Source organism: Corapipo altera, unplaced genomic scaffold (genome assembly GCF_003945725.1).
Source record: "Corapipo altera isolate COAL_440 unplaced genomic scaffold, ASM394572v1 1, whole genome shotgun sequence".
NCBI classification, from domain to species: Eukaryota; Metazoa; Chordata; class Aves; order Passeriformes; family Pipridae; genus Corapipo; species Corapipo altera.
This window is the reverse complement of record NW_020884873.1, coordinates 16188769-16216616: the sequence shown is the minus strand read 5'-3', so window position 1 is coordinate 16216616 and position 27848 is coordinate 16188769. Positions and strand designations below refer to the sequence as shown.

Below are 27848 nucleotides of genomic sequence, written 5' to 3'. Positions count from 1 at the left end.
CTACTTAGGTTTACTGAGTTGCACTTCAAAGACTAATTGAGTAGGAACTTGGGTGGAATTTAGGCTGTTGGAGTATGGCCCATCCTCCCTGTCTGCGGACAAACTAATAAGCGTCTGTTTTATCATCTTGAGCCATTTGGTCACATACTTTCTGTCTTCTTTGGAACTCTTCGGCCACCATGGTGTTGTACAGGGAAAAACCTTTTTCTTGCAGTGGTTTGTCAAAAATACCATATGCTTAAATGAAAAATTCTGTTACTTGAATTTTTGCTCTAGCTAGTCGAAGTGCTGATGTTGCAAAATGTGGAATACGTAAAAATTTTCTTAGGGATGTTCTTTGATGTTTGATCTTTGTATACTTTCAAGTCTAATCAAAAAGAAAAGAGATTTAATCCGTGAAACAGAGAGCAGCTAACAAGCTCTAACTGATGTCCAGGTGTTAGAAAGACAAATTACTTGTCCACAGAATTACTTTGTTAAGGTTTCAGGCTCAATGTGTTTCAGATCTCAGACCTAGGGGGAGGTTAACAAAGTTTGGGAAGAAGGATGTATCACTGACAAGGGACACAAAGAATGTAGAATTAACGGGCACCCAGGTCATTAGGCAGAAGCCCCAAGATAAGGAAGAAACTAAGACAACTCAGCAACTGTGTTGAATCAGCTCTGACTGGGTAAAAGGTAATTCTGGCAGGGGGAGATCATGACCACGGACCCAAAAAACCCACTGACTTGAAAGAAAAGAAAGACTGAGCATGAAGACTAATTGGTATGAGAAGTGAGACAATTGATAACCAATAGAGGAAAAAATATTGATTAATAAGAGAACTAGGAAACTTGTAGCCAAGGAACATTAATGGCTTTGTTTGCTAAAATGTATAAACAGTGAGTTTTGGTAGTCATTGTGCTGGCTTTGTGGCTTTACCATGCAGTACCCTTTTCTGCACAGAACTGTAAATAAATCAAATACATCGACTGTGTGTGTGGATTGCACACCATGTGAAAGAACCTATTTTAGGACAACACAGATCACAGGAGTGCTTGCAGAAATACCTGACTGCTCTTACTGTTTTGGACTTGAATAAGTCCTGCAAGCACTTAGTTTCACAGTTTATGCATCAGTTGAGAACAGAAGAGGGTCAATGTTTGAACATGCTTTGCTTAAGCATATTTATCTCATTTTATTCCTCTTTTCTCTGTTGTACAAGTGGCTTTAGGTGGGTGTACGTAGCCTGCTCTATTTGTAGCTCATGTGTTGTGGGGACATACAGGACAAACAGCTATTCTTGACAGTTACCATGCAATCATGTTTTTTGTACATTTACGTGAGCTTGTTGCTTTGTTTAGGGATGCTGTTGGCCATCTTGGAAAAGTGTGGTGCCATCCCCAAAATCCACTCTGCTGATGTGTCTGTGGGTGAAGGCACAGTAGCTGCTGGGTATCAAGACTTCATCATTTGTGTGGAGATGTTCTTTGCAGCCATTGCCCTGCGCCATGCCTTCACATACAAGGTGTATGTGGACAAGAGAATTGATGCCCAAGGTAGGAAGTGTGCCAGTGCATATGGTTTGTCTCTTCAGTAGTGAGACTGGGTGGAGACTGGTCCCTCAGGCAGCCAACACACTGATATGACTCCGAACCTGAATGCTTGGAAAATGTCACATCCCCTCCTCTGTGGTGTCTGAACAGATTCATTGTGCAACAGCTCTGCAGGGCAGAAACCTTGCCTGAATTGCACTGTTCCCTTTTCAGTTCCCCAGTATACCACCCACGACAGCTTGTTGCAGACTTGAGGGCTGCAAGAAGTTGCATCGTTTCGGTGGAGTGGGTTTGTCCTTCTTCCTGTCTCACCAAAGGGGAACTCCATTGCTCCAGGTTGTGCAACAGACTGAAGACAAGAGGGACGGGGCCTAAAACAGGCTCTGTTTTGAATCTGGCTTGGGAAAATGAGACTGTGCTTTGGCAATATGTTTGTCATGGAGGAGGAGGATCTCCCTGTAATGACTTTGTGAGGGTTGGGCTGCTAGAAGTCTTATTCTAGGGAAGAGGAAGGTGGATGTTATCTCTGGGAAAAGGGGGTTTTTGTGCCCAGTCTATGCATGTACATTCAATGTTTTCCAAGTAAAGGGGTTCTTTCTTGCTAGGGGAGATCTGTGATGAGGTGTGGGAAGATAGCAGCCTGTAGATGACCTCTCCATCCCAGCCAGCCCCAGAGGTTTTGGAAGGAGAGTTGTTGCAGTGGGGAGAGATGAGATCTGTGGGTGATGAAAGGGTAAACTGCTGGCAAGTACAAGTGGGGAATGTTTCGGTGGTGGGCCTTGTTCAGTTCTTGTTATTTCCTCTTTCTCTCTGTCTCTGTCTCTCTGTCTCTCTCTCTCCTCTTCCTTTTATCTCTCCCTTCTTTGGCCACTGGTCCCTGATGCAGCTGTTCCATCATATGGGCCATACGGTAGGTACAGCATGCTTTGTGTGCTTGTCTCAGTTGGCTTTTAGCTGAGATGCTGTTCTCTCCTGATTCCCAGCTTGCCTACAGCCTGTCCTGTCCCTTGTTCCCCCTTCCTTGTAGGTCTGTAACTCTGCTGCCTCACACAGCTGCTTTAGGGTTGTCTGGATTATAAGTAGTAAAATGGCTGTGTGGGCAGTGGAGTAACATGCAGCTGCAGAGTGTTCCTGTCAGCTGTGCAGGCTCAAAGGAGCTGGTTTGTGCTCTCACCCCAGCCTCCCCTCACTTTTGTAATTGCCCAAGATGATCATCATACTTTGCTTCTCTGGGGAGCTCATCCCCAGGTTTGAGCAGAGCCAGAAACCCACACTGGAAATGGAACCTAAAAACCATGAGAAATGGCATTTCCTAGAAGGAGACGCTGCCTTCCTCTGTGCTCAGCACTTGAGTGGGACAATCTCCAGCTGTTGTTTCCTTCGTGGTATCACTGTGACACCCTCTACACAAGGGCTGGTTCTGCCTCTAATACTGCCTGTTCCCCTCCTTTCCCTCCTTTGTGCTGCTTTCCCACTTGTATGGTCTCTTTCCTGTGGACACTTTGATACCATCCAGCAGTGTAATTTTCCCTGAGTGGGAATGGCAAATGACATTTCTCCTAGAATTTTTAGAATTTCCTTAGTTTTTGTCTTCTGAAACCCTTTACAGGAGTACCTCCCTACCTGACTGTCTTCATTGCACATTCAAGCCAGCACTGGTAGCATGTAGTGGAGGTTGTCACTGTGAGTATGTCCCATTCTCATGGTGTGTCCCCCATTTAGTGCTGAGATGGATTCAGTTGGCTAACAGCGTCTGAATTTAGGAGCACCACTGGTAAAGCCATTTGTGTGGCTTTTCCTCAGCAGCTGCTTAAGGAAGTCTGTAACATACCATCTGCAGGACTGGGGATTGCATGTTCCCTGTTCTCCTTACCTTCACGTTCAGGGGCACGGGGGAAGGCAGCAGCGTTCCTCACTTGTCCCTCCCCGTCTTACCCAAACAGGTCGTTGTGCTCCCATGAAGAGCATCTCCAGCAGCCTCAAGGAGACCATGAACCCTCATGACATTGTCCAAGATGCGATCCACAACTTCTCCCCAGCCTACCAGCAGTACACCCAGCAGTCAACGCTGGAGCACGGTCCACCCTGGCGCAATGGCAGTCACGTTATCTCGCGCTCCCACAGCTGCTCCGGCGCCCGTGACAACGAGAAGACCCTCTTGCTGAGCTCTGACGATGAATTCTAGGAGGGGAAACTGCCAGCACAGGCTGTCAATTTCCTCCCTTTTTTTTTTTTTAATAATTTATTAAAGCAGAAACACACAAGTCATATCACTTCCTAGAGAGTACAGATTGCAGAAGTGTGGGCACTTCCCATTAGCTTTTGTGGGTACGGACATGATGAGCAGCGTGGAGGTGGTGGAATGGCCAGGACTCTATTCTCGAGCCCATTCCTTACAGCAGCAATCAAATTAATTGAAGCAAAGCTCCAGGGTTTGGGGCTCTGGCTTCCCACACCTGCCCAGCTTGGTGTGGAGCGTCACTGGCCAGAGCCTGGAGTTGTGGCCAAAAATGTTTTTGGTTTTTTTTTCCAACAGGACAACCCAACTCCTTTGTATTTTTTTTCCTGAATGGTTGATGTAGGCATAGTTTTCTCCCCAACTCTCTGGTACTAACATCTCTGTGATCCTTGGGAAATGGGATTGGGATGCAGCGATAAGCATTCCTGAGGATCAGACCAGAGACTGGTCTATAGAGCCATTGCCTTTAATGCTAAGTAAGGAATATCTGCCCCCACCCTCCCGAGCACCTTGTTTTGAGCCCTGGAGTCACTTGAGTGAGTGAGGGGGAAAAAGACAGGACTTTTTTCTTTTCTTTGGCTCCCTACATCCCCTGATCACCATCAAAGCTGATGCTTGTTGAGGCTCAGTGGGGATGGAATTGCTTTCTCACAAGGATGGAGTTTTCTAATCACTAAGTGTCCAAGCTTCCCATCTCCCTTGTTTTCCTGTGGCTAGAAGCCTCCCTGGGGCATGTCTCCTGCTAAGAAGACGGAGGACTGCCCGTGATAGGCGGTGGAAGTTTGTAGAGCTCTGGCCCCTTCACTCCTTTTTGGGAAGGGAAGATATGTAAACACAAAACCAGTTTTTTGTTTTTGTTTCCTGTCCCCCAGCATCACAGCTGCCCCTCTTAAAGGTGTGGGTTGCATCAGGTAGGTGCCAGAGCAGGTCCTGGTCTCTCACAGGTATCTCTCCCCATGCTTTTTATCACTGACTTTCCCTGTGAGCTGCACAAATTTTGCTCTTAGGCTGGAATATTCAGAAAGGAATGTTGCACACTCCTTTGTTTTTTATCTCCGTAGCTGTTCTGGGCCAAACTGGAGCAGACTTGAAACCTGACATGACCTGGCTGGTCGAAATTGTCCCTTTTATTCTCCCAGGCAGCAGTTGCTGCTGCTGCTGCATACTTCACAGACCTTGCTGCAACTCAGTGCTATCAAGGGTGGAACCGGCATCCATGAAAGTGGGAGAAGCTTTCCCTTGCTACTGTTGGGTTTCGGATGGGCCCATGGGTACTTAGTAGAGCCACAACAGAAGTGATCCCTCTGTAGATCTATCCAGGGACCAGAAAATGCCTCTTGCTTACTTAAAATTATCTAGGGGAAGAGTGGGCAGCATGCTCAAGTGCTACAGATCAGATGCTCCTACCTGCAAGCAGGAAGCAAAACTGAGAGATTGGAGCGAGCTGCTGTGTTCTTCTTGGCTGTAGTTTCTCCGTTCCTCTCCCACTTGCCTTCCCTGCCATCAGCAGACCTGTGTGGTTCCACACTGCCCCTCCTTACTCTGCTAGAAGCACTGGAGGCTGGTTTACTGCCTTCAGGTTACCTCTCCACTTGTTTCCTAATCCATCTGCTTGTTTGTTCAGTGTCTCAGGAGTGGCAGTGAGTGAAGAACGTCTCATTTCCTCAGCACCCCTGCCCAAGCTGGGCAAAAGGGCTTAAGGAGAGGCAGGTTTGCTCCCCGCTGTGAGAATAAGATAAAGGAAGGGCTTAAGGACAATGTCTCCTTCTGTACTTGTGTCTGGGGGGATGGTGAATCAGGTGGGAGCAACAGTGCTGACTGTTGAGGGAGCTGGAGGCAGGATCCAGCAGCTTCTGTGCTGTTGGATTTCCCCATTTGCACACGTCCTGCGATGCCATGCTGTTAGTTACTGCTTTTCCCTAAGTCTGTCTGCTTAAATGGACATTCAAATACGCTCTGCCAGGCTTTGTGTGGGCTTGGTGTAAAACTTCCTCATGCGTAAGCTGCCTGGAAAGCAGGGCTGAAGATTGAATGGGCTTTCCTTCTGTCCTCGATGGCTTTGATTAATAGTCCTTTAAACGTGAGGTACTTACGTTAAAGTTGCCCTCTCTCTTAGGAAAGTAGGGTGTAGGACATGATCTTACCCTCCCCTTTCTTTGCATTTGCAGGTCTTGATGATGTCCCAGTCGCCCACTTGGTGACTGTTCCCAATCTTTGTTGCATCTGGGTAGCTGAAATCCAAAATCTCAGTTATTGCCTCTTTGAGCATGAAGGTTGTCCAGGATTGGAGAAGCATTTCTTAGAACTTACTTTGAAATGTCTCCTGCATATATATGCCGTGCAGAGGATCTGGGTATTCTCAAAGCATCCTTTATGTAGTGGTTTCAATATAATCCTTTTGCACCAGCTGCCTTCAGAGAAGCCTGATGAAGAACTAGTGCCCAAACAACAGCCAGCTGCCCTGCTTTATAATTTTATATACATATATATTTTTTAACACCACACAAAATCATCCAGCACAGAGCTTGCTGCTCTCCCTCCCGACAGGCAAGTGCCAGAGCAAGGATTGGCTCTGAAGCCGCTCTGGCTTGGAGGAGCAAACATAAGATTCAGAACTTGAAACCAAGAAGGCCAAGGTATCTGTGGTCTTGCAGGTCTGCTCATGGTAGCCCAGGGCCCCAAGAAATGTGTCAGTTCCAGGAGTAGGCCCTTGGAGCTGCTCTCCCTCACCTGCTTCCGCTCTTCTTCCTTCCTTCCTTTTTGTTTACCATGTAACATACCCATGGGATTTGTTTATTATTTTTCCATATAGAGTAGTTCTTTGTATATAAATGACTGAAAAAAAAAAGTATGATAAATAAGACAGAGTCACCTAGTTTTGTACCTATCGTGTTTAACTGATGTGAGCTCAGCGACAAGCCGCTCTCTCTATTTTGGTCTTTGTGACGTTATACTCCGCAGAAATGAGCAAATATGATGACAAATAAAAAATATAGAGATAATATAGATTGTACTTAAACTGCCTCTGTGTGGTGGTGTCTGGGTGACTTCTCTGAGCTGATTTTAAGCTTTTGCTCAATGCAGGGACTGATGCTTGGTGGGTCGGGATGTTTTGTCCTCAGGAGGAAAGGTCCAGGTGTCTGTAGGAGCTGATGGAGCAGCATTACTACAGCACTCTGGGCTGAGACACCACTCATGGCACAAAGCATGTGTCAAAAACCTGTAGAAATGAATCCTACCTTAGGTGCTCAGTGAGGAACACCCGTGGGAGAGAAGGGGCTGCTCTCTGACATGGGCCCATACAAACAGTGACTCTGGGCTTTTCTTCCATGAGCAGCCTTGGGGCCGGGGCAGAAAATGACAGAGGGAAGGGGAATGTTAAACCCCCGAAACAGCCTGAGTGCTGCAACCTGCTGAGGACCAGGCCCACCTGGGCATCAGGGGAACATGCTCATCACTTCCACCTCAGCTCTAAGGTGGTTTTCCACACAAGGAGGTCAGGCTTCAACTCTGGGTAAGGTGCCTGCAACATTTCCTTCCCCTTCTGCCATCCACAGAGACAAGCTCGCTCCTTTCCTACTTGCTGTTCCTAAGTCAGGCAGTGAGGTCACTTGGCAGGAAAGATTTTGGGCAGAGCTGCCCTGATTGCACCTGCCTCTCCTCCTGCATCCAGTCCAAGGGCAGCCCAGAGGGAATTTTTCTAGTGAAAAGCATTATTTTTCCTAGGAAAATCTTTATTAAGCACAGCTGAACTGCTCCTGCAGTGATTTGGGGAGTGATGTTCAGCATTAAGCTTGCTTTCCAAGCCTGTTTCTTTCAGGGACTATAAATCTGTCTTAATACTAAAGAGTCATGAGTGGTCCCCCATCTCATTTTTTTGGGCACGTTCTTGAACACGTCCCGCAGCAAAGCTAGAGGGAGCTAGAAAATCTGGTCTCACTGAAACACAGCTCTGTCCCAAGTTCAAGAACGACTAAACACGCTCTCCCTGTGGAAAAAAAAGAACTTGCTTTATTTGTAAAGTCTACAAAATACAGAGAAGTCGGGTAGGACACATACTGTAAGTCAGAAAATAAATAAGTTTTTTTTTGCTCTATATAAGTATAAGATAAAATGTGATTTGCATATATAAAATATAAAGTACGGCTCTGTACCAACATCCTGGCTGTGCCGAGAGGCGGAATGGCAAAGAGGACGTGAAAATAACTTATGTTCGTGCAATAAATAAACCCAAGGGGAGTTGGGGTGGGGGGATGCTCACCACAGTGCCCCTCCATGAGTGGCAGGCACCTCTCTCTGGGGAGGGATGGAGGCTGCAGCCGAGGGTGGCTGGCGTGGCAATACCCAGGCAGGGGCAGAACGGAGGGGCAGGGGAATCATCCACAGCAGCAAATGCCAAGACAGGTCTACCTCTACCTCCCCTGTGCTGCCCATATTTTGCAAACCCAGCTCTTCCCCAGCATTTCAGCCTGTCGAAGAGCCCGTTGTCCCACACCAGTGTCCAAGCTGGAGGAAAACCAAAGGGAGGAGCCTACCTGCCTGCTAGGCAGCTCCCAGGAGCTCTGTCCCTCCTTCCCACCTCCTGTACCTCCACCTCTCTCTCTGCCTCCGCAGCTCTGTCTCTTAAGGGCCAGAAGCACCTTTCCATGGGCTTTGTAGGCGGTGGGGCACTGGGGAGTGCTTGGTGGGGCTGTACAAGCTGGCCTGTGCTGAGCAAAACAGTGTTTATCTCTGCTCCAGCTGCCTCCACTTCCTTCCTGCCAGTGCTGCTGCATTTCAGAGACACCCAGCCAGGCTGAGTGTCCCGTCAGCAGGAAGAGGCGTGAAGGATGTGCGTGATAGGGAAAGATAAAACAGCACCACTGCTTCTCCCCTTTGTGGAAAACAGCCTGGGCTGACCCACTCATGTCCCCCAGCTCTCCCCTGCCCAAGGGACCCTGAATCATTGTCACCTCTGGGGTCCCCATGCACCACAAGCTGCCACAGTGCTTTCCCATTCCATTCACCCATACCAGACATCAACCTGCAGCCACTTTCTCTCCCGCCTTGACCTACCAACCTTCCCTCGCCATCTCCATCCCCAGAGACTCCAGACATGCTGCCACCTCCCTCCCTGCTCCAGCCATGGTCCAAGTTGTGTGCCCAATGCTGATATCCCTCTCTTATGCCTTCTTCCCCTGCACCACAAAACCTCTCTCCTTTCCTTTCCCTCTCTGGCTCCTGGGACTGCCTGGCCTGCATTCAGCTCTCCCATAGCCCCTCCCTAAAAGGAGGCACCTGGTGTTTTCCCGCCAGCTTGGAGCCATGGGATACTTCCCCATTGCTGCCTGTGTGGGTTTGCTCTCTCCTGTCTGAACCTCCAGGAGGGGAGGGGGCTGTCAGGACCATCAGTGGGGTCATGTCCTCTACTCCAGCACCCACATTGCAGCAGCCCTCCCCACCTGGGGGAGGTGGAGGTCAAGAGAGAGGAGAAGGAGGATTTTGGGTACAAGTCCCAGCAGGGAGGAGGCTGAGGAAGGGCTGGGAGACAATTCATGGGGGAAGGCGCCCCAGGGAGGTCTGTGCCCAGCCGGGGGACGGAGGCCAGCACTAGGAGTAGGCAGCCTGGTTGGTGCCGGACTTGACGATGGTGATGACGCTGGCGGTGGCCACCTTGGCAGTGGGCCCATGAGTGGCCACAGTGCGGGCGAAGCCCTGCAGGGCCTCGTACTTGCCACGGAGAGTGTCGAGCTCCAGGCGCATGGCAGCGTTCTCCCGGGCCAGCTTGTCCACCTCCCACTCCAGCTCCATCTTCTGTTTCTGCAGCTCTTCCTTCTGGCAGACGCGCTTCACCCGACAGCTGGCAGCGTAACCCCGGTTCTTCAGCGTCCGACGGCGCTGCTTCAGCCTCGCCACCTCCTCCTTGGAGAGGCCCCGCAGGTGGTGGTTGAGCTCCCGCACTGAGAGCCCCATCAGCTCCTCATCTGACAGCAGTGGCGTGTTTTCCCCCAGCTCCCGCTTCACCTGCCGGAGAAAGGGGCGGTTGCCTGAGGCACCCCAAACCAGCCCCCTGCCTCCCAACCCCCCGTTCCCACTGGCACTCACCTTCAAGGCCTTACTGGAGAGCCCGTCTGCAGCCATCGTTCCCTTGTGCTGGCCCTGTTGAGCAGCCAGGAGAAAAGCTGGTTACAGCCAGCCCCATGGCCCTCACCACAGAACAGAGGACACCAGCCCTGCTGGTCCCCTGCCCACTGCCCACATGCCTCCCCACCCAGGGCCGTGTGACTCATTCCACTCGTTTAAAAAAAGTACGTAGTAATAATATTAATAGCAACGATGACTGCAAGCAATAATAATAATAGAGGAAGGCGGGACTTCCTCCTTCATCCCATCCCGAGATGGTGGGGATGCTGCTCTGCCCAGGGGACCCAAAACGCCCCAGCCGGCTGCTGGGAGGCCAAGGCTTCCCCGCGGGGAGGAAGCCCGGGAGGGATCCGCTAGAGGTTGAAGGGAAAGTAAAAGTAGCAGACCCACGGAGCGACACCGTGACGAGGCCACCCAGCCGGGACCCCCGCGGAGGTGCCGCCCCCTCCACCCCTGTGGCCCGGCGGGCGAGGGCACCGCGGCTCCCGGCCCAAGAGTCGGGCATCCACACGCTCGGGGGACGAAGGGTCGGGGCCACGCAGGTGGGCGGGCGAGAAGTGCCCTCCCCGTGATTCAGCAGCACAGAGAGAAAGTCACCGAAGCAGCGCCTGTCCCCTCGTCGGTGTCCGGTTCCTCCCCGTCCCGGGGCTCGGAGAGTGGGAACGGGTTCGGGACGCCGGGCTGCAGCCCAGGAGCCTCTCCCCACCTCGGGGAGCTCCGTCCTCGTCAGAGGAGCCCTCGGAGGGGCGAGTGGGGCCGGGGCAGGGCAGGGAACGCCCCGCCAGGGATGAGGGGCTGGAGGGGGGCGGCGGGGAAGGTGGAGCCGGGGCGGCTGGAAGCTGATGCAATCCGGGCCGGGGAGCCGCCGCCGGAGCCGGGGGAGCGGCGGCAGATCCCCCCAGGGCGGTGGCCAGGACTCGAGAGGAAAGCGCGGACACCCCCACCCCCCCAACCCGTCCGATCCCGTCCCAGCCCCAGCCCCAGCCCCGGTCCCCGCCCTCGACGTAGGCAGAGCGGCCTCCAGCCGGTGCCGGACCCCGCCGCCCCCCTGTCCCGGCCGCCCCGCAGGGGGAGAAGCGGAGCGGGGAGCAGGGAGGCCGCCCGGCCAGCGCTCACCTGGCGGCTGCGGCGGTGCCGCGGGGCCGGTGCCGATCGGGGCGTCGGGCGGCGGCTCCAGCCCCGCTCCCCACGATTACTCACCCGCGGATTCTTTTCATTCATAAAAACACAGTCATGCGGTGACGTCACCCCGCCGCGCCCCCTCCCCGCCGCCGCCGCGCTGGGCGGACGCTGCTCTTAAAGCGGCCGCTGCCCCAAGAGAGCCCCGGCGTGACCGCCCTCGTGGCGCACTGCCAGCGTATTAAACATGTTGTGTTACGAACGCAGCCAAGTTCCAACAGCGCCGGTTATAACCCTAATTCGAGGACTACGCACGCCCGGTGAACGGCCGTGCCGGGCCCAGAATGCCGCACCGCAATGGGCCACTGCCGCTTTAAGGGGCGCGGCTCCACCCCTGCCGTCCCACCCCTCACAAAGATGGCGCCTCCCGCCCTTCCGCCCTCCTCTCTTCGGGAAAGCGGCGGGTGTGGCGCGTACCCGGCCCCCACGGCCCCGCCCCGGCAGCGGCGCCGCTGATTGGCCCGTCCTAGGGGGTGGTGTCGCTGATTGGCCCGTCCTAGGGGGTGGTGTCACTGATTGGCCCGTCCCGGGGGGCGGTGCGGGCCGGGGATTGCGCGCGGGGGGCGCTGGGTCCCCGTCGTCCTTTGCCCGTCCCAGTATCCATCCACGTTCCCATCCATGTTCCCGGCCCCGTGTCACCCTGGCGATTCTGGTTCTCCTACTCAGGCGCTGAGTCACACAGCCCGTGGAAGGGTAGCGGCCGGACGGAGCCGCCTGAGGCTCCGGGAAGATGCAGTTCCTGGGGCGGCTGGTGAACACCATCAACAGCGTCACGCAGATATTCAGTAACCCGTACCGCGTGAAGGAGGTGCCGGCCGCGGAGTATGCCGGTCACGCCTGCCTGCGGGAGGAGGGCAGGGTGGCCCTGTACAAGAACAGCATCGCTCGCTCCTGGGACTGTCTCCTGGTGAATCCACAGAGCCCGCAGGTCGCTTTCCGGTGAGTGGCAGACCTTTAGCCGTCCCTTCTGCAGAGGGAAACCAGAGGCCCATGGCTGATCCTGGGACTGGTTCACAGCTGCGGGGTGATGTGTTTGAGCAGCAGGTGGCTGTGCGGGCTGGGAGGCCCTTGGGTAGGCGGGTGGCCAACGAAACGGGAGAGGGTCCAAGCACTGTGACAACAGGCAGCTCTGAAATAGTTCAGGGCATCCATAGGTACATGTACTTCAACTCACACCTGTTACAGGTTCAGTATCTGGAACATAGGGTACTTCGGACCAAAACCTAACATTCCTCAGGAATGGGACATGCTCTCAGCTAATGAAACATTTTCCGTGCTTCTCTTGGAACAAGCATGATGCCAGTTGAGGAAAAACAGGGACGTTCCCAGCATTGCTTGTTCGAGAAGAGCTGTTCCTCTCATAAACATGGGGTCAGGGTTGTTCCTTTGAGCAGGACCGACCCTGTGCTTGCCTTTCCTCCAGCCTCTTCCAGCTGGACAACGAAGCAGACGCCCTGGTGCTCTTTGAGCAATATGCCCGGCAGCTACGCCCTTTCTACGAGAGCTCGTGCCAGCCCTTGTCCCTGGAGGAGCTCCAGCAGCTCAGCGACCTCCTCCGCAGCCACCCCAGCTGGTCCGCGGCACATGTCGCTGTGGAGTTTGGCCGCCGGGAGAGCTTCCGGCACAACCATATCCTGAGGCAAGGAGCAGGGGGTCTCCAGTGCTGGGAGGGCAGACTGGGCCAGGCCGTGTTAGAGTATCTCTTCCTGATGTGCCAAAGCAGCAGGGGCTGCTTCTTGGGGTAGCTTAACGCCTGTGGTTCCTGCAGAGATGAGTTTGGAAGTGCTGGCCTTGCTGCACTGTGCCTTGAAGGCAGCAGTGGTGGCAGAGGGCCCTGGTGGCCGCTGTAGGGCTGCTTGGTGGGTTTCAGGCCCCTGCTGCAGAGCCCAGAGCTCTGGTGTTGGAGGGAAAAGGTTGAAGTGTCCTGCTAGAGATGCTGGTCAGATTATCACAGCACTTGTGGGGTTGCTCTTTGGAGGGGCTTGTGGCTGAATTTGTAAATCACAGGAGGACTGTCTGGCAAGTTTTTGGCTACAAGCCCTTGCTCTGTTTCCATAAAGAGTTCACTGATGATAGGGGGGACTAGTGAGGAGTTAGGGGACTGGAGGGCACCACTAGGTTGCTGACTGTAAGCTGTCTCCTGCCTGCCTTTGTGCAGGGGGAACCAATCCCATACGGAGACCAGAGGAAGGAGCACCAGGTCAGGGATAGACTCTGGGGCAGGACTGCCTGATAGCCCTTCCCTGTGGTTCTTCCCTGGCAAGAGGCTGGGCTTTTATGATCCTCATGGTTCACACCAGATGGGGCAGATAGAGCAGGTACCTCTGTATCGGCTCCTGGAGCGGCTGCGCATCCTCCTCCTCGCAGCCACTCCTTGTCCTCACACTGACTTGTCTCTTGCAGCTGTGTGAACAGCACGGACAGCGAGGATGGCTGCACCCCACTGCACCTGGCGTGCCACAAGGGAGACATGGAGTGTCTGCTGGAGCTGCTGGAGTGCCACGCGCGGGTGGACATTACCGACAGGAATGGGGAGACTGTTTTCCACTATGCTGTGCGAGGGAGCAACCCCCAGATCATTGAGGTGGGGGCGATTTCTAGTCTGGGGAAAAGCGGGACCAGAACGGGTCATCTCTGTGCTGTGAGGAGAGAGACAGGAAAACAGCTGCAGATGGGGGAGGTGAAAGTCAGTTCCCCCTGTCTAGATAATGCTTGAGTCTGATACTAGCCTCTTATTTCCTCTCTTTACTGGTCCTGTTTCCCATAAAGGGGCTCCAAATTCCACCCTACACTGGAACAAGAATATTAAGCAAGTTTTCTCAGAAAGTGTCCTTCGCTGCTATTTACATTAGACCTTTCCTTAGGCCCGTGGCTGTCCCTTCCCTCTCTCCTCCCTGCAGAGTGTTTTGTTTCAGGCAGAGTGCTCCTGTAGGGAAATGTGTGTTCACATTGCCCTGGGGGATCATACCTTGCCCACAGACTGAAGGACAGTTTGGAGCTGCCCTGGGCTGTCCTGAGCTGCAGGACTTGTTGTTTGAATTGAGTGGCTTTGCACAGGGGATGGCAATAAGAACCTTGAGGCAGAGACACACTGAAGCCAGAGGTGTTCTCAATTGCTGAGATGTGCTGGGCAGAGTGATGGGGTTTGTAAGGGTGTGGGTGGCCTTACATGTGGTTCCTGAGATCCGTCAGCTTCCCAAGACTCAGTGGGAGCCCGAGACTGACTCTCTGCTATGGCTGCAACTTTGACGTTTGCCCAGTACCTGTTGTGACAGCCCTCCCTCTGCCCTCCAGACTGTGCTGGGGTTTTCTAATGCATGATGGTGGAGGAATGAGGATGAGGGCTTGCCATGGTGTGGAGCAGGGCAGTTAGGAACTTTGCGTTAAAAAGGTGTCCTCTTTATTTCTCTGAAGGCATCAACTTGGCTTGTTGTTACAGAAATACTTCCAGGTCTGATCAGTCTCTTGTCTGTTTCTTTTCTCTGTTGATTTCTTGCTAAACCAGAGAAAAGAAACTTAAATCCCAGTTCTCTCTCTTGTGTGTACCAGGGCTTGCAGGGTTTCCCCAGTACAACAGTGGGATGTTTTCAAGTAACAAACCAACCAGCAGGCAACAGGTCTAAAATTTACAGGGAAAATAGGAAAATTTCTTCAAACATACTCCCACATGCATGTTTTAAACAGAATCCTGTTTTCGTCTGAAAGCAGCAGTGGGTTTGGAGGGGAGATTGAGCTCCTGCCAGCTGATGGGGCTGCAGCAGGAGGGAAGGCTGCTGGTTTCAGTTTGTGCTGTCAGTTGGTTGGCCTGTGCTTGGCTCGTGGTGAGATGGTAGGAGTCTGCTGGACTGTCTCAGTCAAAGTGATGTGAGCCCTTTTTGGCTGAGGGGTGTCTCAGAAGCACCTGGGCCAGAGGAAGAGGGCACAGAGAGCTCCCCTCTGGGGAGACAAAAGAAGGAGTGCATCCATATCTACTGTGTTGCAAGCAAGTGTGGAGAGAACACTCTGTAGCATCATGAGGAGACCAGTGCTCCAGAGTCTGTCCTCGCAGCTCAGGAAGAGAGACAGTGCTCTTCCATGTCTCTCTGTCTGTTTGTTTATCTACTCTCTCCTCTTTCCAGCTCCTGGGCAGAACCCCAACTACCGGCTTGGACCACCTGAACCATGAGGGGCTGACCGCTCTGCACCTCGCGTGCCAGCTGGGCAAAGAGGACATGGTGCGGTCCCTGCTGAAATGCCGTGCCAGCTGCAGCATTGTGGGCGTGCTGGGATACCCCATCCACACAGCGCTCAAGTTCTCCCACAAGGGGTACGTAACTGCCTGGGCTGCCAGAACACGGCTCTCCCTCCAGTCTGGGAACCTGTCTGCTGGCTCAGCACTGTCCAACACTGGACCCCTTTCAGGGCTGTGCTCAGTAGGAAGATGTCTTGTGCAGTCTTCTGCTGCATCACTGAATTGGCAAATGAACAGGGAAATGCTGGTGTGGGAAAGAAAGAAATGCCTTCAGAAAAGAAAGGCTTTTCCCTGAATTAATATATTATTCAGTATTAGACATCAGGAGAAAGACAGATTTCAAAAAACCTTTTGTGAAATACTTTTTCTCAAAATGAGCTGTGAGAAAATGATTCACTGATGCTTAAATAGCATTGCTAATTGATGGACCTCTGCCTTTGAGTGCTCTGATCCTAATAAGCTCTCATTGCAGAGCCTAGTTTTTCCCATCTCCTATAGGCCAGAAGTACTCTTGACTCTTGATAACACACTCTGGAACTGAATCAAAAGAGGGACAATGTTTATTCTCTGTTTGGTTTTCCCTGGAGAAATTTGATTTGCTTTGTGTATACTTTACAATACTTAATGTTTATAGGGTATCTGAGCTCTGAAAATAGGGCTCTCAAGCCAACACTAGCTGCAGCTAGCTGATTTTTCAGCATTTTAAAAAGCAATTCCCAACATTAGAGGCACATTCACAAGCCCAAAATATGCTTAGGTCACTGAGTTTGCACTGGGGCTTGATCTCTTGTGCAGGGTTTGTTTGGTGGTGTTTTACAGAGGAGAGCATATGCTTATATTTTCTAAGTCTACCTACCCCGCTTTCTAGGTATCAGATACTGGTCTGTTCACAACAGGTGTGATTTTTCACTCATAGAGAAGTACACAGATTCTTAATTTCAGCAAGTGTTTAACTATTTCAGTTTTATCCCCATGTTTCCATGCAAAGAGAGAAGAGAATAATCTCCTCTCAAGTCTTGACTTTCCAGAAATGGCATATTCCTGTATCAGAGAAGCACCCAGGTGTTGCTCCACAGCTTGAAATTGGGAAGAGATTCTCCTGCTCTGAACACTGTACTGCTTGTATGCTTCCTGTTGCACCCACCCTTTCTGTAAAGAGCAAAATAAAAGTGCAGCTGAGGAACTTGCAGGTGTTGCAGAGACCCTGCTGCTGCTGAAGGGTTTCCTGGTTTTCCTCTGGGTGGAAGGCAGGTACTGATGTGGGCAGAGGTCTTGAGTGAAGACAGCAGCCACCCATCCCGTCATGTCATTGTCTGACAGGTGTGCCCAGGCCATCCTCGAGGTAGATGCCAGCCAGGTTTGCTCCAAGGACCCACGCTATGAAGCTACTCCACTGCACTGGGCGAAGAAGGCAGAGGTAAATGGAGCCAATCCATGGTGAGAACCTGTGCTGCCACCCAGCATGCAGTTAATTCCTCTTGCTGCTAACCTGTCCCTTTCCAACTGCGTGTGCAGAGCCCTGGAAGTGTCAGAGCCCAGCCAGCCCAGTGTTTGATTCCCTTTGCCCTGTGCCAATCAGTGCTGTTTGCCACGGGGGACAGAGCAGTGGAGCCTTGCAGTGAAATAAACTGGTGGAGTCATCCCTAGTACTTCATCTGTGACTGTGAAACTGCCACCTTGTCCCTTTTCCCTTTTGTTGAGGAAATTGCAGCACTGTCCCTGAAGCACAATTGCCCTGGGAGGGAGCTCTTTTCTTGTTACCTGACAGCTTCCTGGAAGCAAACAAATCAATGCCTTGAAGACTGCAGGGGAAGTGTGAGGTGGGGACAGGGGCGTGGCATGTGCATGACAGTCCATGTTCTACCAGAGATGAGCAGGTCAGTGATATGCCATGCTGGAGCCACCTAAATGGTGCTTTTTGCAAGCAGAGGGCTTTCCTATAACAAGACTCTTCTCCCTCCTCCAGTATCACATCCTGCTCAGAAATGTCCTGTAGAGTTTCAGAGCAGACCTAAATTTGCCTGGCTTATAAAGAGAAGTTCAGGGAACAAACTTTTTCCTTCCAGTCTGAAAGGATCCTGGCCTGAGTAAGAACTGGTTTTTTCTCAGTTGATCTCAGCCAGTCATTACAGTTGCATATAAATCCCAAAGCATCCAGAAGCTCCAGCAAAATTGCAAAACCACCAGCTAGTTCTGTGGTAAAAGACCCAGAAACCACATCTCCAGTGCTTGGAAAATTCAGCTGGCGTCTGCCAGCCAACTACACCCAGGCTAAGGCTCCCTCCTCTTCCCCTGCTTTGCTTGCCGTGAGACCTGGATGGTTTGAGCACCCAGGCGGTTGTCCTTACGATTGCTTTATCTCTTCCTGACCTGGCACCTGCACGTTGGGCACAGATGACACGGCTGCTGCTGGAGTACGGCTCCCAGGTGAACGTGACCAGCCGGACGGCTGACATGGCTCTGCACATCGCGGTGCAGAGGGGACGCTTCGACTGCGCCATGGTCCTGCTGACACACGGCGCCCACACCAATGCCCACGGTCAGGATGGCAACACACCCCTGCACCTGGCCATGAAGGTGAGCTTTCTGCAGAGGATGCTGGGAAGGAGAGAGAGGGTTTTCCTGAAGGGCTGAAACAGAGACAGACTCCTTTGAAATTCTGGCTCTTGCCTTCCATGTGGTGATCCCTTGTGGGTGGATCTGGCTAATAAAAGGAGGAGGGAAGGAATGAAAAATCACGTAGTGGCTCTTGAGCTTTCTCTTGTCCCTTAGCATGACCACCTGGATATGATCAAAGCGATCGTCGTGTTTGGAGGAGATATCGAGATCCCCAATGATTTTGGGGAGACACCAGGACTGTTGGCAGCCAGGAGCAGCAAAGGTGAGGGAGCATGTCAGCAGCCTTACAGGGTGAATCTGGCACCCTGTCTCCCCTTGGTGGCTGAATGGTGTCTTGGTGAAAGCCTGCCACGCATGGGTGATGCTTCTCCAGTATGCTTTTCCAGTATGCTTTTGTAGTCGCTCACAGGGTAGGTGCTTCCTTCGCTAGCGGTGTAGGCTTTGTATTATTAGCCCTTGATCGGTTTCTTTTCTGTGAGACAGATGCAAGAGGAAAAGCTGGCATGCACTTGCACTTCCCCTCTTTTACACCACCATGTCAGGCACTGCAGGCTCACAACAGGATGACGCAGTGCTGCTGAACTGCTCAGGTGGGAGCAGACACGGGTGGTTCTTCAGTGGCAAGAAGTGTGTGGCACACACCTCCTTTGAAGCGGCACAGCGCTGAGTACTCCCGCTGTGCACAAGTCCTGCTGCCTGGTGTTTGGGAGAGATACCCAGGATGTGCTTTCCCCTTCCTCGGGTCGTCCCAGAGGTTTTGTGAGGCTCAGGCCTGCTATGAGTTTGGCAGAGCACATTATCCCCCGGTGTGTGCGTGCACTGATTCTCTTTCTGATCTGTGACTCCCCCTTCCGTCACCTAAGGTGCGAACCGGAAAGTGCTCTTAGACCTGCTGCAAACTGTAGGGACCGAACGCTGCCACCCACCACCCAACCCTGACTCCCCAAGCCTGGCACCATCTGCCGCCTCCTTCCTGGAAGGCCAACCTTCCTCACGGAGCAGCTTCAACAGCTTAGGTAAAGCCTTCCCTGGCCCTCTCTTGTTCTCCTTCCTTCATGCTTCACAGTGCTGTCTTGGATCTCTTCTTCAGATGGGCCACGCTCTGGGAACTGTCTTGGCTCTCAGTATCTGGTGACTCTGTCGTGACTCTGTCCTTGTTCAGCTGTTGCAGGATCCTATGTCTTTTCTCTGCTTTTCCTGTGTGTGTACTCTAAACTCTTGTACTCCAGACTTTTGTTTTATAGAACTGACAGATGCAGCTCTGTAAAAAGGAGCAGGAAGACTGATTCCTTCACCTCTCTGGAAGAGGTGTAGCACTTAGTTGCTGGCATGTACTTTATCCACTGGGTCATGTACTTAGTGGTCTGCCTTGAGGACCACCCGGTGTTGTGCTGGGCACAAGGAGATTTAGAAGTGTGACTTTTTCAGATCCTGGAGGCCAGCAGCTGGGAGAGGGAAGGGGTGAAGTCTGAGGATAAGTAACCCTGGTCACAGGTTTGTTATGCAGAGGAAAAGCCTACTTTAGGACATACAACTGTGTCGTAGCTTGTGCTTCATACTGCCCAGACTCTGTGAATAAACACATGGGTCTATTCTAAGTGCTGGGCTTTCCACCTCCATTGAGCTCAGGCAGAAGCAGCAGGAGGGGTTACGGAGTAGTGGGTGAGTTGACTTGGAGGGAGGCTCTCACCTTCATGAGAGGAGCATGGAGGCAGCTAGCAGCTTCTTGTGGACCTCTTCCCGTCTCAGGCTGGAGGTTTCCTTCACAAAGGCTTTCCTGTGAGGCTAGAGCACAACCCTGGAGTGTGTCTGTCACCACAAATCTCACTGGCTGCTGACACCAGGACTTTCTTCTCACCATGGCGTGGCAAAGGCAACCCCTTCCCAGTTTCAGCTCTGATACAGTGACAGAGCAAGACCCTTTTTTGTCTTGGACTCTGGCCCTTGAAGAAACTCCTCACCACATTCATTGTCTCCACGTGCTCTAGACACAACCACCTTCCAGCCTGGGTGATGGCAGGAGTATGTAACTTCTCTCCCTCTGTTTTCTTTTGGTTTTGTAGGCTGGCTTCTCACCTAGCCTGGATCGGTGCCCTGCACCCAGGGCAGCCTGGGTAAACATCAGCTGAGGGGTAATGACAAGCCACCCTGTCTCCACAGCTCTCCTGCCTAGGTTACCTCGAGGAGTAGATTTAGGTTTTATCTTAGCAGCTTGCAGTAAACTGCTTAGTGGGCACACTGCTAGGCTCTGCCTTCTCTCTCACCCACTGTGCTCATCTTCTGCTTCTACAAATCCTTTGTCTCCGCCAGTGCATCACCAGCTGCACACTCTAAAGGATGGTGTTGCACTTCTTTGGTGTGGAGTTTAATCTGGGGGGTACCTGTTGGCTCTGGGTAAGATGGCTCGTGTCTCCTACAGGCAGCATTATTCAATGGGGAAGGGATTTGGTTATTCTCTCTGTGATTATGGTGGAAATCATTTACCACACTGATGGTCCCTAATATTTCTTTCCTTTTGCATGTTCATGGCCCTGTAGGGTACCAGGACGTTCTGTATGTTTCTGCAACTCTCGGGCAGTTGTTGAAGGCACCAGATGTTGTGGACATGCCCAGCGAAGATAGAAGAAAGTAAGTGAGGAGCAGCTTCTGTCCAGGCTCCTGTGCAACTTGAAAGTGAAATCTGTGTGTGAATTCTCCCCTCCCACACCCGTGGGGGTGGCTTCCTCATAGTTGATATTTAATGTCTGTTGCTGTTGCAGTTTTTGCCAACACCTTGTGATAAATTTCTGTTTCTATAAATGACCGCTGCCTGTCCTGTGTGCAGCCCTGGAGCTGCAGTGGAGCCTGAGCTCAGCAAGTGAAACCCCTGCTCTGTCCCTTTCCTGTGCCACTGGGCACCCAATGCTACTTTAGCTTTGTGATTACCCCATCTCCACACACTGCCCTGATGCTCGCCCAGCTCCTCAGGACCTCATCTTGCATGAAGTGGAGGAAGGGTTGGCACTGAAGTGCTGCTGGCAGGATTTAGGGCTATCTGCTTTTTATTTATGACACAATACTCACTAGTGTGTAGTAAGGGACTTGGGTGCGGTTTCAGCTGGTACTCTCTGGTGCATAGGTTAGAGATGGCTATGCAAGAGCAATGGGTGTTGCACCAGCTCTGGCAAGGATTATTGGATGTGTCTTATTTGCACCTGAGAGACCACTGCTGAATTTATTAATTCACTGATTACTCTGTCTGCAGCAATCTAGTAACTGGCATAATTTCCTGCTCCTAAAGCCACGTTCCTATGCAGTGTTCTGTGGTTTGTAATTTGTCCCACAGTTGCTAGTCATCTGTGTCTGTCTCTCTCCAGTCAGGACCGCCTCCTGTGCTTGGATGGAGGGGGCATCCGGGGCCTCGTGCTCATCCAGCTCCTCCTGGCTATCGAAAAAGCTGCGGGCCGTCCCATTCGCGAGATTTTTGACTGGATCGCAGGGACCAGCACTGGAGGGATCTTGGCCTTGGCTATTGTACATGGTAAGGACAGTGCAAACAATGGGCCCCTTTTCACTGCTGTGGGCCTGAGCACACCTCTGTGGGGAATGGGTGTGGGGTGGGAGCTGCCTCTCTGAGTCCTGACTGAGATCTTTTGTACCTGCCTGCCAAAGGAGGGATGGGATGTTCGTTAATGAAGGAAAACCTAGACCTGGCTTTGCGCTTGCTTCTCACATCAGCTGACTTGGAGCAGCTTTCTGGGTTTTGGGAAGTGAGTGGTGGCAGAATGCAATATTCTGTTCTTCCTGTGCTCTCCACAGGGGCTTCAGAGCAAGGTGGTTGACACTTTCTGGTGGTGGGAAACTGTGCTCCAAGTTTGCTCTTCCTCTGTAATCCTTCCCAGTCATGCTGCTGAGGACTAAGCAGATGACAGGCAGCTTGGGAAGGGGGTGGGATTGGGAGTGATGCCTCCCATCTCCTGCTTGTTCTGGAAAGTCCTAGCTCTGATGTGCTGTTTGTTCTGCCTGCCCTTCCTCTCGCTCCTGCTCCTGCCAACACTGTTGCCTGTCTCAGGGAAATCCATGGACTACATGCGCTGCCTGTACTTCCGCATGAAGGACATGGTGTTCCGGGGGTCTCGGCCCTACGAGTCAGAGCCCCTGGATGAGTTCTTGAAGAAGGAATTTGGGGAAAACACCAAAATGACAGATGTCCGAAAACCCAAGTAAGTCTTGCCTGGGGCTATGCTAGTTGATGCTGTCCTGCATGTGCTCTGGACCCCTCTCAGCAGAGATGCTCAACCTCTCCTTAGAGCAGATCTGCAGGAGTGTGATGTGCAGACTGTTGAAGCCTAAATACTTTTTTTTCCATTTTACTCTTATTCTCTCATGTCCTCTTCCCTAGGGTTATGGTGACCGGGACGTTGTGTGACCGACAGCCAGCTGAGCTCCACCTTTTCCGGAATTACCCTGTACCAGAGACAAAAACCTCCACTGAATACAAGACAAGTGCATCTTTCAAACCACTCACTCAGCCAGAAGGTAAATTGTGGTGCACAGAAGTCCGTCTGGTTGGCAGAGAAGGTTGACAGGGACATATTTAATGTTCTTCCTCCATCGCTCTAAAAATCAGGGCATCCCAGCAATGGCTCATCACTGGTCTTGACTTGTAGTTTGGTCCTAATGGTGCTTGGCTTTTCTCCTTTCTCTTCGTCCCTTGGCTTCTCTTGTACCAGGAACAGGGACTGGCTGGCAAGGTTCATGAGGAAGGGGTCTGCTAGAGCAGTCCTGCGTACAGTCAGTACCTTTCCCTGGGCTCTCACAGAAAAACATGGAAGAGCTGTGTAGCTGAAGCATGCAGCCCCCTCCAGCTTGCTGCTTTGTCTAGCATACACAACTGGTTCATTATCAAAATAGCAGCAATGAAGCGGATAGAGAGTGAATTTGACCCAGGATATGTAGAAAGTTTTGAGAACATCTTTTAAAGTCCTCCCAGTCATTCTGTGCATCCAAGCAGAGGCCCTGCTGTTGGGAGGAAGAAGCAAAACTGTGCAGGGCAGGGTTTTCGGGGACTGCAAGCCCTCCTGCTTAGTACTGGTGAAGGCAGCGTGCTCCTCATGCACAGCAGGGTTGCTGCAAGAGGCCTTTTGCTTCCTCCCTCTCCAGACCAGCTGGTGTGGCGCGCTGCCCGCTGTAGCGGTGCGGCTCCCACTTATTTCCGGCCGATTGGCCGCTTCCTGGATGGAGGGCTGCTGGCCAACAACCCGACCCTTGACGCCATGGCGGAGATCCACGAGTACAATAAGACGCTCATCAAAAAGGTGAGGGAAATCCTAACCATGTCTGGTAACCAGGGTTTTTTGGCCCCACTGAGCCTCCCTTGAAGAGGAAATGGGTTTGGCAATGGATGCATATTAGTGGATAAACTGGGTAGCAGTGCAGCAGAATGGTGGCTGGGAGGGGAGATACCTCTTCTGACAAAGGTGTGAGACATGGAGACAGCGTCGTCAGCCTCTCCTTGCTACTTTGAACAAGGATGATTCAGTTGGTGGTTGTGTGTGGCCCTTGATGCAGCTCTGCAGGGCCTTTTTCTGCCCAAAAATAAATGGAGAAGACAAAGGTAGGGTACTCTGTGAGGCTGAAGAGGGAATGCCTTCTGTGGTATGGCAAGTTCTTAAAAAACATGAATAACTGGCAACTGTTGTTCCCTGTAGTTGAAAGGGAAGGTGTGTTGTCAGAATGACTGAAGAGTTGTACTGTTTCATGGTCATCTGGTCCCGAGACTCATCTCCAGGGTGTTCCCATGAGTTTGGGTGCACTCAGGGGGATAAGGGACAGAACAGTGCAACTGTTGAACTCCTGTGGGTTACACACCTGTCTCACCAGGCTGTACTTAAGGGGAGAGAAAAGGCTACTGAGCCTTTTGCCTTGGCTTTCAGAGCTTCCCCAGGACTGCTGTGAAAGACATGCTCTGCCTTCATTGTTGGTTCTAGTAAACAAATCTTTTGTTTGTCCACAGGGTCGGAGGCAGGAAGTAAGAAAATTGGGGTTGGTGGTCTCCCTGGGGACAGGGAAGCCTCCGCAGATCCCAGTGAGCTCTGTGGATGTTTTCCGCCCCTCCAACCCTTGGGAGCTTGCGAAGACTGTCTTTGGGGCCAGGGAACTTGGCAAGATGGTGGTGGATTGTGTGAGTACTGGGAGGAGGGGATGGGGAAAGACCCCTGGGGTTGCTTGCAGGGAGGGAGAAAAAGTTTCCAGTCTTCAGCTTCTTCCTTTTGGAAGTAAATTCTATTTCCTTGGAACTGCTCTGACCATGGATGTAGTGGGTAACTTAAGAATTGCGGGAGCACAGCAGGTCTGAAGACCTGTCTGCTTCTTTGGGGTTTTGAGTTCCAAGGCAGGTTCTTGCAGCGGAAAGGGGCTGAGGACAGGATGGTGGTCAGTGACCCTTAGGAACATTTGCAGCATTGATTACCATATCAGCAGGCCGGGCCAAAAAAAGCCAAAGAAGTCATTCCTTGGAAAAGAGCAATTAATTTTTGTTTAGAAAAGCCTTGTTGTCCCCACTGGGGAAATTAGTAAACGCTAGAGAAGTGGAAGAGTCACTAATAAAAACCAGTTTTTGAGAGCTGTGGTTAGGAGTGTGTAATAGGAATAAGAGCTTGCGTGTTTCAGAAAGAAGATCATGAACTGTTGTGCATGAAAACACTCCAAATGAATGAAAGCCAGAAGGATCAGAACGGAAGTTCTGACTGTGATCTTAATTCTGTTGCTTTATCTCCTTTTTAGCTTCCTAAAGTCAGAAAGTGCCTGGAGTCCCTCTGCTTCCCCTGTCTTTTATTTCAGGGCTCCCAGGGAGCTGTGCCAGGATAGCCCAGGAGGCCTGTAGTAATCACAGGCTGTGCTGTTACAAGGCTTAGACAGAATGAATAAAATCCCAAGGAGGCTGTCATTCACGTCCTCCTGGAAGTTTCTTTAAGGGAGTCTACTCAATGCTGTGATGTATGGAGGATCTGTAGGGTGCAATTCCTTGTGTCCCAAAGATCAGGAGCACTGTTCTTATGTTAAAAATAAAAATAAATAAATAAAAAGCTGCCTCACTCTTGGTGGCAAGCAGGGCCATCCAGGATGAACTTGCTCCTGGTTTTCCCTTTCCCTCTGCAGCTTGTGCAGTTCAACTTGGTGCCGGGGAAGCGTCTTGCAGGCAGGGGAAGAGCAGTCAGGCTGTAACTGTGGGCCTGTTTCTCCTGCAGTGCACTGACGCAGATGGCCCAGCTGTGGATCGTGCCAGGGCCTGGTGTGAGATGACGGATGTCCCATATTTCCGGTAGGCGCTTCCTTTCCACTGTTTGCACAGATCTATTTTTATCCCTCTCGCTTCAGACCTGGCTGTGGCATGCGTCATCCCAAACAGCATCCCCTCCAGAGGCATGCCTGCCCAAACCTGTCCCCTGCCCGCTACCCTCACGCCTCAGTGACACAACGGAGGATGCCCTGGCCTCTGCATGAGCTGATGCTCCAAGCACGCCTGATCTGGGGACACTTAGTGGATGCTTGCGGGTTGCTGTCTTGCATGGTCCTTTGGGATGTGCATCCTGCCCCATTCCACCACGCACAGCCTGTTTTAGATTTGTCCCTCGTGTGCTGCGGTTGCTGAACTGTGGCTCTGCAAGTCTGACAGATACAGGGCCAGTGAGCATCTCAGTGGTAGGAGCCCCTTGGCAAAAGTCTCCTGCTTGGCAGGCCTGTGCCTGACCACCTCCACATCTGTGCCCAGCTGGTGATGCTGTCTTGGTGTCTGCAGGCTCAGCCCTCAGCTGCACACGGAGGTGATGCTGGACGAGGTGAATGACACAGTGCTGGTGAACGCTCTCTGGGACACCCAGCTGTACATCTACCAGCACCGGGAGCAGTTTGAGCAGCTGGTGCAACATCTCTGCCGATGACTGACCTGGAGGTTCCCATTCTGCATGCCAAAGGCAAGGGGCAGCAGACACTGAAATGGCTCAGATTTGCCCTTCAACCAAGGTGTTGAGCTGGGGGAGGGACTAGTGATAATTATGAGGAACTAATAATATTTAATAGACAACAGTGCACATACACATGTATTCCCAGACAGCTATGAAATGCTGACAGTTATCCTTGTTCTGTAGCCCTCTCTCTGCTGCTGTGCTTGGTTTTGCTACCTTGCTGTCTGACTCAGAATCCAGAGCCCCCACCTACCTGTCTTGAGTTGTAGCAGCTGGAATGTCTCCTGCCTGTGCAGTACCTCCACTGACAAAGCACCGTGCACCTTCCCATGTCACAGAACGGGCTAAGACCTGATAACAGCTTCAGGGATTGCTTGGCCCACTGGAGCCAAGTTATTTCAGAGCGTATAGTATGGGAAAAAGGGATTATTTTTCCTTCAACACACCCAGTTTGAAGGGAAGCAGAAATGCTTCAACTTTTTGGAGTAGATATGACACAGAATGTTGCAGCTGGCCTTGGGAGAAGGGCAAACCTTTCCTGAGGCAGGTTTTCTGTAGCAGCTTCTTTCCCCTCTGAGATGGGCTGGCAACACAGGTACTGACTGTGCCTAGGGTGGGAGCAGACCCCTCCCACCCAGGGCTTTTTGTGCCACCTGATTTGCTGTGCTGCTCTTTGCTCAAGGGCTGAGATGTGAAAGCCTGACTTTACTTGCAGCAAGCTCAGGGTAAGGGACAAGAGCCTTGGCCTAGTAGAGAGTCATTTATCTTAGTATGGAACTGAAATGCTCTGAGATTGGTTCCCTCCAAAGAAGCTGACCCTGTGACAATTGGGGTTTACTTTTTTTTACTACTGGAAATTTCACTGTGACTGCTATACTAGTCATTGTTTCTGTTGTAAATTTTGCATATTTATAAATAACTTATGTATGTATTTGGAGGCATTTTGAGGAGTACCCCAAAAAATTGAATTTTTAATCCTTTGCTTTTGACTGAATGGACTGCTGTTGCCAACAGGGCTTCTGTGAAAAACTGACATGATCTGAAATAAAGAGGGATTTGCATTTGTTTTTTCTGATGTCATGCAGTCTATGGTTGTCCTCTCTCTCTCTTTATCCTGCAAGTTCCCAGAGGGCTTCTGAGCTTGCAGCCTCTGAATTTCTTCCAGGTACACAATCAGGAATAGGGCTCCTTGAGACACAGGATTATACCAAGAGGTGAATGACCTGTCCTTGTAGACAGCCCTGGGAGCACATATGTGGTGTGAGTGGCTGATAGTTCCACAATAGTTGCAACAAGAGGAAAAAGGCTTTGGACCAGCTGCAATATGAAGATCCTCTTAGAGCTGGCCAGGCCCAAAAAGTAGAACACTGAAACCCTTTGGGATACAAAAGGCTGGAGATGGGGCTTTAATTTTGGTATCCCCAAGTGGTTCCTTGACAAGGTAACTGCTGCAAACCTGCTGGACCTGCTGCCCAGTGGTTCCTGCAGGAGGCCACTAAGGTGCTGAGTCATGAGTAGGTCTAAAAACTGATTATCTGCCTTCTGATCTTCAATTTCACAAATGAGATTGTGGAATTAGGAGGATTTTAGGCAGAGTAAAAGTCTTGTTTTCCTGTATAACAGAGGGCCTTACCTTCTTGTAGAAAAACAAAACTTAAGATGGAGAGACCCTAAGCTCCTTTCTGCTTTTTGCCCCTGGCTTGCACTCTGCCCCCCTCTTTATAACTCTGCAGGGACTTCCTGGAGCAGGTTCCTTGCATGCAGATGGGGTGATCAGGAGGGTTGCCACGTTAACCCCAGATGGCAATCAAGTACCATCCAGCCACTCACACCTCACCACACCCCTGCTGGGGAGGAGACTCAGAAAGAAAAGGTAAACCTTGTGGGTTGAGAGAAGAACAATTTGATAATTGAACCAAAGTATAATAATAATAAAAATGATAAGGAGAGGGAAAGAGAGTAACAGGACCCAAGA

At 51.6% G+C, this 27848-nt stretch overlaps 3 protein-coding genes across 9 annotated transcripts in view; 2 read left to right on the top strand and 1 right to left on the bottom strand.

Annotated features, from left to right (window-relative positions):
• The window catches only part of TMEM184B (transmembrane protein 184B), a 30977-nt gene extending 24179 nt beyond the window's left edge, over window positions 1–6798 (top strand). Inside the window, exons 8-10 of one of the 2 annotated variants that reach the window (XM_027661191.1) lie at window positions 1345–1539; window positions 2423–2446; window positions 3480–6798. In XM_027661191.1, coding sequence (XP_027516992.1) covers window positions 1345–1539; window positions 2423–2446; window positions 3480–3721 — 461 coding nt within the window. In that variant the 3' untranslated portion in view covers window positions 3722–6798. The remainder of the gene's footprint in view (window positions 1–1344; window positions 1540–2422; window positions 2447–3479) is intronic. The other variant, XM_027661200.1, reaches the window with a different exon arrangement.
• Window positions 6799–7764: 966 nt separating this feature from the next.
• On the bottom strand, window positions 7765–11170 carry MAFF (MAF bZIP transcription factor F). Of its 4 annotated transcripts, none has more exons than XM_027661279.1 (3): window positions 11099–11170; window positions 9860–9913; window positions 7765–9778 (listed from the first exon to the last, which is right to left on the bottom strand). In XM_027661279.1, the coding sequence occupies exons 1-3, from the start codon at window positions 11117–11119 to the stop codon at window positions 9365–9367; spliced, it is 489 nt and encodes a 162-aa protein (XP_027517080.1). In that variant the 5' UTR covers window positions 11120–11170; the 3' UTR covers window positions 7765–9364. The 4 variants fall into 4 exon arrangements, with proteins under 4 accessions (XP_027517080.1, XP_027517089.1, XP_027517107.1 ...); XM_027661288.1 differs by lacking the exon at window positions 11099–11170 and adding an exon at window positions 11015–11055; XM_027661306.1 differs by lacking the exon at window positions 11099–11170 and adding an exon at window positions 10605–10631.
• A 467-nt stretch (window positions 11171–11637) lies between these two features.
• Window positions 11638–26948, top strand: PLA2G6 (phospholipase A2 group VI). Of its 3 annotated transcripts, XM_027661122.1 has the most exons (17): window positions 11638–12016; window positions 12501–12716; window positions 13481–13661; window positions 15196–15383; window positions 16629–16725; window positions 17703–17885; window positions 18081–18189; window positions 18791–18943; window positions 20465–20555; window positions 21284–21447; window positions 21979–22129; window positions 22309–22445; window positions 23070–23224; window positions 23923–24090; window positions 25157–25230; window positions 25708–25882; window positions 26057–26948. In XM_027661122.1, the coding sequence occupies exons 1-16, from the start codon at window positions 11808–11810 to the stop codon at window positions 25847–25849; spliced, it is 2418 nt and encodes an 805-aa protein (XP_027516923.1). In that variant the 5' UTR covers window positions 11638–11807; the 3' UTR covers window positions 25850–25882; window positions 26057–26948. The 3 variants fall into 3 exon arrangements, with proteins under 3 accessions (XP_027516923.1, XP_027516915.1, XP_027516932.1); XM_027661114.1 differs by having other exon boundaries at window positions 25708–26948; XM_027661131.1 differs by lacking the exon at window positions 18791–18943 and having other exon boundaries at window positions 25708–26948.
• Window positions 26949–27848: the final 900 nt, after the last annotated feature.